Source organism: Danio aesculapii, chromosome 22 (genome assembly GCF_903798145.1).
Source record: "Danio aesculapii chromosome 22, fDanAes4.1, whole genome shotgun sequence".
Taxonomy (NCBI): Eukaryota; Metazoa; Chordata; class Actinopteri; order Cypriniformes; family Danionidae; genus Danio; species Danio aesculapii.
Genome location: NC_079456.1, coordinates 19,962,716 through 19,975,295, shown reverse-complemented (window position 1 = coordinate 19,975,295; position 12,580 = coordinate 19,962,716). Strand labels below are relative to the sequence as shown.

General features: G+C 34.0%; 2 protein-coding genes across 2 annotated transcripts in view; both read right to left on the bottom strand.

The window, feature by feature from the left end:
• LOC130216695 (uncharacterized) overlaps window positions 1-1,576 on the bottom strand; it is a 29,368-nt gene extending 27,792 nt beyond the window's left edge. The window contains exons 1-3 of the mRNA XM_056448576.1: window positions 1,411-1,576; window positions 1,192-1,336; window positions 971-1,109 (exon numbers count right to left, since the gene is read on the bottom strand). Of these exons, the coding sequence (XP_056304551.1) occupies window positions 971-1,109; window positions 1,192-1,336; window positions 1,411-1,474 (348 nt within the window). The 5' untranslated portion in view covers window positions 1,475-1,576. The remainder of the gene's footprint in view (window positions 1-970; window positions 1,110-1,191; window positions 1,337-1,410) is intronic.
• A 1,368-nt stretch (window positions 1,577-2,944) lies between these two features.
• Window positions 2,945-9,720, bottom strand: si:dkey-78l4.8 (granzyme-like protein 1). The gene is made up of 6 exons (XM_056448575.1): window positions 9,657-9,720; window positions 9,414-9,558; window positions 9,171-9,312; window positions 5,749-6,027; window positions 5,516-5,664; window positions 2,945-3,386 (listed from the first exon to the last, which is right to left on the bottom strand). The coding sequence occupies exons 1-6, from the start codon at window positions 9,718-9,720 to the stop codon at window positions 2,945-2,947; spliced, it is 1,221 nt and encodes a 406-aa protein (XP_056304550.1).
• Window positions 9,721-12,580: the final 2,860 nt, after the last annotated feature.

Sequence of the window (12,580 nt, the reverse complement as noted above, 5' to 3'; positions counted from 1 at the left end):
AAAAAATAAATATAATATTGTTGTAGTAAAACAAATAAAAAGAAAAGAATAATTTAGTTTTAATATGGAACTTGGTTTCAATCAATTTTTAAGTATTTTTTTATTTTCAGAAAGATGAGTGTCCACCTTTTCTTCAGACAGCACAGATCTGCTTGATTTGACTGTCGCCAGTCATTTTAGTGGATCTGAAACAGGAATTATCTGACTGAAATGGGCTTCTGAAGGAATAATGTAACGAAGCTCTATTACATTTAACATTTTCTTAAAACCCGAAATTTCCATTACCGATTAGGATCTCTACAAACTGAACTACACTACAAACTGAACTACACTGTTCCTATTTACTGTGACCTTTTATGTGAAGCTGCTTTGACAATCTACATTGTATAAGCGCTATACAAATAAAGGTGAATTGAATTGAATCTCTCATATGCACAGCTATAAATGTACCAATCGCCTCTGTGATTTGTTTTGCCCTGTTCGAATCTGTAGGAATTGCCTGTCTGAATGCTCTTCCAGTTACTGATTCCGTGATGTCAGTGTAAATGAGTTGATATGCTAAAATATTACCGCTACAATAGCTTACTGTCATAGCAGATGTTGTTTTTTTCCACCACTCTTGATGGCGGTGATGGTGCGCGACGTATCTGAAGAGCGGTGGAGGCGTGTGCGTGCGATGTACCTGAGAGGCGGGGGTGAGTTGTGCCCAACGTACCTGAAGAGCTGGGACATATATAAAATATATAAAACGCGTATACATATATAAAATAAAGACTTTTATCTGTGGTATAATTGTTACAGCAAATCAACACAAAATAAGGGGGCTAATATGGCTGCAATTTTTTTTAAAAGTTGTAGCAAAATCCGTTTTTTAAGGCGTCAAAATTCAGAAAAAAACCTGCGAAATCCTGGAGGGACTGTAATATTTATTAGGTAAAAATGATAAAATACTAGAATGACAGGTTGATACCTTAAAAAGCATGATGTCATTCCAAATAAATTTTGAGTTATAGCTAGTATGTTGGATGTAGGACTCCACTTCCATGCGATTTGAAGCATTACTTTGTGTTAAGTTGTGAGCACCAACCACAACCGTCAGATTTTCTTTTCTGTTGTAATAGAAAGCCATCATGCTCATTCATATCATACGATACCGCTAATGTAGCAAATTCAGACTAAGCAGACTCTTACCCGTTCCAGCAATGTGCAGCAGACAAGACAAACTTTTCAGTAATGAGGAATCCACCACAGATATGTTGACCATCCAGCTGAACAGAAACCATGTAAGGTCTGGAGTGAGGTTTTGCTACACTGCCATTTACTATACCCACATGAGCTGAGAAAGAGAGAATTAACACATTAAATATTATTCAGAAATGTGAAAAATGTGTGTTGTATAGTCAGTCTCACCAGTGAGGGTCAGGTCTGGCAGCAGAGAAACCAGCAAGAGCAGAGAGAAGATGATGAGGGTCATGTTGAAGACAATTAGTGAGCTCACAATGATAAAACGCTCTTTATAATGACACAGGTGGAGGTGGAGACATTCAGCTTTATATTATTTCTTGCAGCATGAGCAATGCAGTGATGAAAAGATACTGTTCCTGTTAATACTTCCGCTTTTGTATTCAGATAAACGATAAAAATGAAGCACGTTTGCACAAGCTTGAATATTTCCCACAGCTGCTTATTATTAGCCACTAGTTCATAATGTGATTCCAATAAGGCCAAGCTAAACAGCTTGTTACTTTACAGGCATCTGCAGCAAAACCTCAAAGACATTGATCAAGCAAATTAATGACAAACTAGATTAAATTACTCTTCATTTTTAAAGTCATTTTAATTTTTAATGAACCACAGCCTGCCCTTTGATCTCTCCCCAACACGCGCACACATACCCACAAACTTGCATACTGAAACTTGTAATCAGTGTTGCCCACTTGTTTTCTCAATAAAATGGTTTCACAACTGAAAAATGACGTGACATTTCTTAGAAGCATGGCCAGATCCTATTGAAAGATAGCTGAGGGGTTCAACTGTCTAGTCAGTGAGATCTGACCCAGAGCCTACCCAAATCTATGGTTTTTCTACTAAATGGCAATTTCCCTGCAAAGTCAACTTCATTTGTGTAGTGATAATTGGATTTATAACAAATATTAACATTAATATTTTGGTATTAATATTAATATGGATAGTTTAGCCTCGCACAAGGGCACCAATTAATGTAGTGATAATTGGATTTTTCAAATATTAACATCAATATTTAGGTGTTAATATTGATATTTTATCCCCGCACGAGGGCACCAATTAATGTAGAAATAACAGATAAATAACTCTAGACAGTAAATAAAATATCGTTACTTAAAATATACAAATGAGGAGTTTAATATCTGGCCAAATCTGAAGGATAATGATATTGTCTGACTTGTAGAGCCTTTGACTGTATTATCAACACAAGGAAGATACAATTGTAATAAATGGGTATTTATAAACAAAATAGTAAAGAAGGGTAACTAACATTACTAAATGTGCAATAAATGAAGTTCATAGGCGAGTCATGAAGGTGATTAAGTTAAGGTAAGGTAAACCTTATTCTACAATAACAAAGAACTGAAGAAGTTTTTGTTATTAATGAATATCCAGCCTGATCTCACGAGAAAACTTAAGTATTTTACGTTTTGACAGTTTAGTGGCTAATTCGTACGAATTCTTACGAGTTCAGTCGTACGAAATTGTACGATTTTAAAAAGGAGGCGTGGCACCTAACCCCACCCCTAAACCCAACCGTCATTGGCGGATGAGCAAATCGTACTAAATTGTACGAATTAGATCGAACGAATTCGTACGAATTAGCCACTAAATCAAAAAGTAACGAATTGCCGTGAGATTGTGTTGGAATATCAGTTATAAACATCTAATTAATTAGAATATTTTATACTGAAACACACTATACCAAGGTCTCTCTTGAAGGGTTGCAAAGTGGTATATTTATGTTTCTGCCGTTGATGCAGTGGTTGGAAGAAGTTGGATCTTCTTGCAGGTCCTGAAGCATGAAACGAGCAGATTTAGCTCTCTTGGGCTTTGAGAAGAAGAAATCTGTAGACTCTGGAACAAGCAGAACTGCTGATTTCTGGAGGTGGTTGTTCTGATGTCGAGGACAAATTGACGTTTTTATCCTTGATCGTAGAGTTCCTGGGAATCTGGGACACGCAGATTTTGGAGGTGGTAGTCTTAAAGCTATGGTTTCAGACGCCTTGGAAAAAGCACTGTGAATCCAATTACCGAATCCATGCTGGAACACGCAGCAAAGGTTCTGATGTCTTTGAGCAATTCGGATAGCCTTGTGTGTCAGGCCTTCCTTCACTTCTCTTCCTGTTACCACCACTCTTCTAGTTACAACACCACTCTATGTTGCAACACCACTCTCTTCTCTCGATACCATTCTCTCTTTGATACCACACATTCACTATACGTTCTCATAAATAGTACCAAGTATTTGTGCAGGGAGAACAATCAAGTCAGGCTTAGAGGGAATCACTTTTGCTTATGCAACTGGTTACTGTCTAAATTTGATGACAAATAGTTTCCTGCTAAAGTTACCTATATTGCAGTTTTATTAGTGCATAAACATTGTGTTGATATAACAGAAGGCTCAGTTTCAATCTAAGCCATGCCTCACACCGGGGCACACCTAACATAACAGGCTACCTAATAAGGTATATATATATTATATTTTTTATTTAAATTGCTAAATTGTCTGCAATTTTTATTGATTCAATTTTAAGTTTTATTTAAATTCATTTTTATTACAAAAAATCATTAACAAATCATGAAAACTAGGGGGTCTTAATATAAAGCCATTGAAAGTTAAAAGTTCTTGATTTAAATTTTTTGTGCAAGAATATTCACAAAATAATCCATATTATTGCCCTTTTTGCAAGAAATTTGTTATTCCCCCAACACATCATAGCCTATATGGACAGTAGTTTGCTTTGATTTATGTTTTATGCTTATGTTTAATGTTGTTTTAATTGTTCCTATGTAATCCACTCTGTGTTGTACGATGCAATGATGTTTATACGAGCACAAAATTTCTGCTGGTCAAATATGTTATTTAATGTAATATTGAATCACTTTGCTTGTTAAGATAATGTAAACCCATAAAGTAATTTGAAGTCTATCTATCTATCTATCTATCTATCTATCTATCTATCTATCTATCTATCTATCTATCTATCTATCTATCTATCTATCTATCTATCTATCTATCTATCTATCTATCTATCTATCTATCTATCTATCTATCTATCTATCTATCTATCTATCTATCTATCATTTACATTTATAACAGTCTAATACATATATTTATATATATAAATACACATATATATATATATATATATATATATATATAAATATTGTATAAATTCCATATAAACACTGTAATTAAATACAATTTTTAGACTATTAAACTATTTTAGACTATTAAATACTATTTTAGACTCAACATTGCATAAACGATGTAACTACTGCAAATATGCACATTGCAATCTGAAGGATAATCTGAAGGATATTTATAAAGTAGTCATCTAAAAGCAAGTTTTGATTTAGTAACTTTAAGGGTTTTAACAGACTATTTTCCTTTATATGGCCTTTATGCATCATCAGGAGCAATAGACATTCATTTTGTTTAAAGAGTGCTAAAAGATGTAGCACTCTTGTCCAGAGCGTGACATATTTAATAAACTTACAAGATTTCAACACACAAGCATTTAAATACAAAAACAAAAAAGTGTTTTGAGGCATAACCACGGCACAAGCTGAATAACTGATTGGATTATTAAGTTAATACCTGCTATTTGTTTGTTACAAGAGGTGAGACAAGGAAGAGAATACAGTATGTATTGATAGAAATGCAGAAGCTGCAATTTAATCAAAAGCACAAAACAGACTTTTCACGTTTACGAAAGACAATACCAAACATTTGCAAGACATCTGATGAACTTAAGACACAGATGAACATAATCAATGAACCAAATGGGAATAAACTTTTGGCTACAACAAAAGGAAGCATAGGAAAAAGGGTGAAACAAACTAATCAAAAAGCTTTGGAATTGTTCTCAGTACTTAGACATCAGGCACTGATCAATATGGTCAAATGCAACCCCAGCAAACGATTTTGTGTTTAATAGACATCTAAACGTAGACAGCTTGGCTAAAGCAAGGCTAAACTTGGGTTGTCGGTGAAAATATAATAGACATCTAAGAATAACTCAAAACTAGTCGTCAAATAGACTTTTTATATATGTAATCGTTCCTTTCTGTTTATCTGATAACTATAGTCTAGTTTTGGCCTATTCTTAGACGTCTTGGCAAAAACAAGGCTAAATTTGGGCTATGTTTAGACATCTATTAAACATCTATCTTTAAAAAACAAAAAATGCTTGCTGGGAACATATGTTTAGGTGAGAATTAAAGTAAAAACATCTCTTTCTTTTTGATTTTAATATACTTAAACTTTCGAATTATTTTCGCAATCCAGTCAAGGTATGCTGAAATCCTAGTATACACATTAGGAAGAATAGCTGAATTACAGGCATCAGGATTCCCAAAGGATGTGACACCAACAGCAATGTTTTCACAAACCAAAGGACCTCCTGAATCCCCCTGTTAAGAAACAAAGATCAATAGGTCACTTGTGAAATAAATGAATGCGTTAACATAAACTCTGAATCATGTTTTTATACGTACATTGCAGGATCCACCATGACCATGTGTACACATCATCTTTGAGACTGAGTATTGTAAGTCTGAATTTAGACCATTTTTGTTCCATAGTTTTTGGCAGTTTTTGTCTTCCATTATTTTCACTTTTGCCTCCAGTAGAAGATCACTGGTTGGACCATTAGTCTCCTTTGTTCCCCAGCCAGCAACACTACAGGCAGTGTTTGCATTGATCACTTTTTTATCTTTTTTCTTTGGTATTGATATCAAAGCAACAGTTTTGATTAGGTTGACTTTTTTCTCTAGCTGTAATAAAAAATAAACATTTAATATATTTAAAGGGGTCACAAACTTACAAATCTAAATTCCCTTTCTCATTTCACAAATAGGAGGGCACTACTATCTGTAATATTCAGAACTCCAAACTTTAGTCTAAAAACAGCTTTTAGTGAAGACAATCTGATCAAGGTGAAAGGTTGTTGAATGTGTCTTTTATTACAAAAATGTGTCTAAACTCTGCAGATCAACACCTGATTCTACATCACCGCCAGTTTAGCTCCTTCCACCAATTCCTGCATGTAGCAGAACAACTAGAGGCAAATGCAGGAATAAAGAGAAACTGAAAACAAAAAGGTCACAATCAAAAACCAGGGGTGCGTTTCTGAAAAACCATCGTTAGCTAACTAAAGTTGCAAGTTCCGTCGTTACAAACATATGTTGTTGATTTGGCGTTTCCCAATTCCATCATTCCAATGAACATTCGCAAACTACGTCGCAAACTTGTACGCTTGTACCTCTAGAGCTGTAGTTAGAAGCATAGTTCCTAGTTGTGTTCTTTTCCCTGTTATATCCCCTATTCCCATATTCTTTTAAAACATTCTAACATTTAAACTTGGAATGATTAAAAAAAAGTTTTATTTTGGGAAAAAATTACAAAGCACAGCAGTGTTTGGGTGTTCTGTGTTTGTCTAAGATAATTGTCGCTCGCTGAATTCATTGTTTTGTTTTGTTTTTTGGAATTATTAACTTCATTGAACAAAGTAAACAATACAGCTATAAATGGCCTGGTACAAAATCCAAACCTCTTGAATCAGACAACAGACAAGCATCATAAACTAACAGGTAATAAAAAGATACATAAAAAAAACACCTAGGGGTTTTCAGAAAGTTCAAGGTGTTCTATTAAATTACAGAGAATTACAGCATTCTGTTTCTTCTTTTGCTTAAGCGATAGAAAATAAACACATAGTTCCTTGTAAAATACATTAAATTTTGAAGAAATTCTTAAGAGCCTATTCTTATGTAAAAAGACCTTCTCAAGAAAAATAATTGTGTTAATTGCTAATCATGTGTTTCATCTTTCAAAAATGAACCAAATAGTGCATTTTCTTTTGTTAAAGCATGTAAATCTTCAAACTTAGAAAATTCTCACGGAATTCCGCACAAACCGCACAGCTCCATTGGAAACAATGAATTTGCGCGAACTCTAGAAAAGACACGATATGCGACGGCCCCTAAAAGGCCGCTGTCATTTGCGATCTAAGTTGATCTTCTTGCACAACCATGGTGGATTCACCTGATTTGTTGACAAATAGGTTGCGAATCTATTCCTTGGCAATTCTTCACTGAGACTTGAGAAACTTTCCAAAGATGTCTGTTTGTTATTCATTTTGTTGTTTGTAGGGTAAATTTGGGCGCTCAGGTGACCGAGATGTAATGATAAGAATATGGTCATTTTTCTAAATAAAAGACTTAAAAAAAAAATTAAAATAGTTCAGAATCAGATAATAAATAAAACAAAAATAATTAATGATTTCTTGTGCAGCCCGGTACTAATTGATCCACGGCCCGGTAGTTGAGGACCACTGCTGTATATGACATGGGCTCGTTGGTTAGAACACATCTGCAGTGGTTTGAATGTGTCAAATTGTAAAAGTAGACTTAATAAATAAATAAATGAACAATATCTTAATAATAATAAAAAAAAATTGTTATTATTATTATTATTAAGTAAGATTTTTATTTATTTATTAATAAATAGCCTACTGTAAATTAGGCCTACAACCATTAACCATTTATATGATTTATATATAAGATTAGAATATGTGTTAGCTAAGTGATTTTATATGGAATATTCTCAATAATATTTGTAAAGGAAACCATAACAATAACAACATAACATAACCAAAAATATATAGGGCCTACATGTGTCGTTTACATATAGTTGAAGTCAGAATTATTTACCCCCCCTTTGAATTTTTTATTTTTTTTTATATTTCCCAAATGAGGTTTAACAGACCAAAGAACTTTTCACAGTATGTCTGTTAATATGTTGTCTTCTGAAGAAAGTCTTATTTGTTTTATTTCGGCTAGAATAAAAGCAGTTTTTAATTTTTGGGACAAAATTATTAGCCCCTTTGAGCTATATATTTTTTGATAGTCTACAGAACAAACCATCATTATACAATAACTTGCCTAATTACCCTAACCTGTTGAGTTAACTCAATTAACCTAGTTAAGCCTTTAAATGTCACTTTAAGCTGTATAGAAGTGTCTTGAAAAATATAAGTCATCATGGCAAAGATAAAATAAGTCAGTTATTAGAAATAAGTTATTAAAACTATTATGTTTAGAAATGTGTTGAAGAAATCTTCTCTCCGTTAAACAGAAATTGGAGAAAAAAATTAACAGGGTGACTAATAATTCAGGGGGGCTAATAATTCTGACTTCAACTGTATTTTTCAATTAATATGGAAAACGAGTGCATGTTTTTACCAAGGCTAATATTGGATTTTTTTTAAATGCGAGTGCATGTAAAACAATAATTTGCACTAAACATTATGGAGTTTTTCTCTAAAGAAGCAGTCCACGTTTTACATTATAACTAACATGGTTCAAACTATGGATCTGTGACAGAGAAACTACGGGTTTTGGGAAACACTCCCCACTACATCGTTCTTTTCTCAGACGATACATCTTACTATGATAGTTCAGCCACGAGATATGTAGTTGTTTGAGAAACGCACCCCTGAGCGACTCTATGCGAAGAAGGTTTCACTGTGTGAGGCAAATGGTGGTCACACCACATAAGTATTGGTTTTCTGAACTCTCATCTGAGCTCCCCAATACATTAAAGATGTTCATTTTAGAGTGACCTTTTATTGTGGCCAGCCTAAGGCACACATGTGCAATAATCAACCTGTCTAATCTTTATATGCCTGTGACAACTGTTTGGTGGATTGATTATCTCTGCAAAGGAGAAGTGCTCACTAAAACTTTAGACAAATGTGTGAACTATTTGAATGAAATATGCATACAGTGGCAACCCCGGATTAATAAAGGGATTAAGCCGAAAAGAAAATGAATAAATAAATGAATGAATATGCATACATTAAAATAGCTCATAGAAAAATGGGAGTGTTTCTTTAGTTTGTGTATAATACATTTACCTTCAAAAGCATGATGTCATTCTTGAGAGGTGTATATTTATAATGCTTATGTCTGTGGTAGGACGTCACGTTGAGGTGGACAGAACCCTCTGTTTTATTTTTCAGATTATGTGCACCAACCACAACTGTCAGCTTTTCATCTCTGATGAAACACAATTTTAGTACTATGATAAAGTAGTTATTTCATTAAAAAAACACCTGCAACCAGTCAGTACATAAGTATAAATGAAGCAAAAGTCTTACTTTTTCAAACAATGTGCAGCAGTCAACACAAACTGTTCAGTAATGAGAAACCCACCACAGATATGCTGGCTGTTCCTCTGAATAGAAACCATATAAGGTCTGGAGTGAGGTTCAGCTTCGTTGCCATTCACTATACTCACATGAGCTAAGAAAAAGAGACAGGGAGATAGTGATAATGCTGTTATTCAGTGCATACTAAAGAAATGTTGTTTAGTCAATCGTCTTTTGTATAGTCAGTCTCACCTGTGAAGGTCAGGTGTGGTACCAGAGAAACCAGCAGGAGCAGAGAGATGATGATGATGGTCATGATGAAGACAATCTGTGAGCTCCTGCTTGTAAAACTCTTGAAATATATTTTCTAAGTGGGTGGAGACAATGAGATTTTTTTTCTTGTTCTTCTTGTGGTAAAGGTGTTACTTTTCTTCTCGATCCTTGCTGTTCCATTTTCATATTGTTTGATTTTGAACAAGGGTTGTCAATCTTTAAGATTCTGCAGACCTCCATATATGATTGTCTTTGTATGAAGTTTCCTAAATAGTAAAAGGTATCTGCATGTTTGTTGTAAAATAGACGTGAAAATTGATTTATAAATGGGAACATAAATATAAATGGGGGTGAATATTTTGGAAATTACTTGATTTGTTGATAAGTTTCAATATTATTTTAGTTGTTGTTGTTGTTTGTTTGTTTGCTCAGCTCTGCTTCGTATTGTGATCGCATCTCCACCTCGATTATGCAAATTTAACAGCTTATCATTCAGTTATTCCTCACATACGTTACATATATAAATTATAAGCTCCTATCTGACATCTGGCAAAATGGAGTGATTCTTTTATTGCTATTCTGTGGAAAAAAAAATATATATTTAGGTTAATTTGTTTGTTTAGTTGATCCACGTATCACTAAAAAATAGTTTTCAAAACCACTCAGATAGAATTTTATGAGACCAAGCAGCCTGGTTTAGAAAGATGTTGACCTCTGGGGGTGAGTTTTGGAAATTGCAGAGGTGGTAAACTTCCGAATGATGTTTATGTAAATAATATGTAATCACGAAACTGAGAACTATAGTGGACTATATGCACAGCTAGTGTTTTCTGCCAATGATGAACTTCCAGTGAAAGCTTTATATGACAATTTTCAACTTCATAAGGTTACAGCATCAATTGTAATGCAATTCAAATATAATCAGTTTAATAGACTTAAGCATTCATTTGGTTGGTCAAATGTAAATAGAGACAAAAGACCTCTTACACACTGGCGCAGTCATTAGCAGCAGGCTAGCTTAGAAACGCCATTGAGAATACTGGGGTAAAATTAATTTCCATATTTTAAAGACATGACTCAAAAAATATATAAATTAATGCAGCGCTTCCTGTTTGGTCTGATACCCACTTTCTATCGTATCTCAGCCAGGCAGTAAAGATCTTTTTTATAAGAAATCAGATCTTGCATTGGATTACAACTGACTGGAAGCCTTGTGGCTGGCTGACTGAAATTAAAAGTCATATACCGCATTGCACTACAGATATATAAGACACTTTGTAAGCGGGTCTAAGATTTGAGAAAAGTCTTTGTTGATCATAAACGTTACTGAGTTGAGTTTTTAATTCATAAGGGGCTGGCACTTTAAACACTTTCCGAATGCACAAGATTAGAATTTCGCACAACTTTCACTTATTCTTTCTCTAGATCTTGACAAACCATTCTAACAACCAAGGAGGTCAGTTGTTGTAGGTTTTCAGCATTTTCCAAAATGTCTTTGTGTTTAACAGAAGGAAGAAACATAAGAGTTTGAAGCAAGTAAAGGGTAAATGAATGATGACAGATTTTTTATATTACATATTGTTACTACACCAATATTTTTTGTGATTGTATTTCTTGCTAAATAATGCTTCAATTAATGATCTGCCAGATAAAACCTCATAAGCCCAAGCAATAAACGACTCAGTTTATTATTTATAGTGAACGAATCAGAAGGTTCAATCTGCATTTGCCCAGTTTTTTTTTTTTACCCAATATTGAAAACTAAAGAGAATTTTGATCATTTACATTTAGAGTACATGTAGGGTTTCTGTCATGTTTATGTATGAAAGAGAACTGTTAAGCACATATTGTTTGCTATATGAAACTTTAAGGCTCAATAGCTCAAAATCATACAGAAAGCAGCTAGAACCTTATAATTCCAAGGCGTTGACATATAGATACCTAAAAAATTATAAATCTGTAACTCACTGTATCAAAGGTACAAAAGAGTACCCTAAAGCAGGCCCGGAGCAAGCTGAACTGGCACTCTAGGCAAACGATGATCATGCCGCCCTCAAACCGAAGGCAGCTGTAAAGTACAAAAGTGTAACTTTTAAAATGGTACCGCCAGAGTGACGGCTTTTGTACCTTTATTTCTGAGATTGCATTTGCTAATCAAGAGGTAACTTTAACTACAACATGATCCACATGAGTTCAAGTGTGAAAAGATCTTAATTACTTATTAGTATATGGTTATAGTATGAATGTGGTATGAGTGAGAATATTAATTAAAAGTGCAACTTGACCAACTCAACGACTCATGAATTCCTCCACTCATTATTAGTTCGTAATAAAGTAACATTATTAGTTCATCATTATCCATGTACTGTTTCCCAAAAGTGTAAAAGCATTGCTACTTGTAATACGTTAGCTATTCCCCAACAATATACTGTGTAGCTGCCGTCAGAAGCAATTCTTATAAACATACACTTTACAGTTAAAAGGTCAATAAATAGTTAAAATGTTCAGAGTAATCATTAGAATAAATAAGTAATGTATATTTGTTGTTAATTCATGTTAATTCATTTAAAGTTATTTAATTAAAACTATAAAGGGGAGGGGGGAACCTTTTCTTGTTATGTTTAGCTTGGGAGTTATTTCATTGTTGCAATCAAGATATTCTTCCGATGCACTACAAGTAGAACAGCCACGAGGTGCTGTGCTAATAACACCGATTAAGGATTAAGAAGTACAAAGAAGTTTGTTAAAGAGAAACTGCTACCCCTCAAGTTTATTCCTCTTGAGTTAGAGAGGCCAATGAGGTATGTGTCGTATAGTGTTAACCGATGTGAACATGTATGTTTATGTGTCCGTATGTTAATGTATAATTAGCCAATTAAGTGTATTTCTTCACATGTTGAATG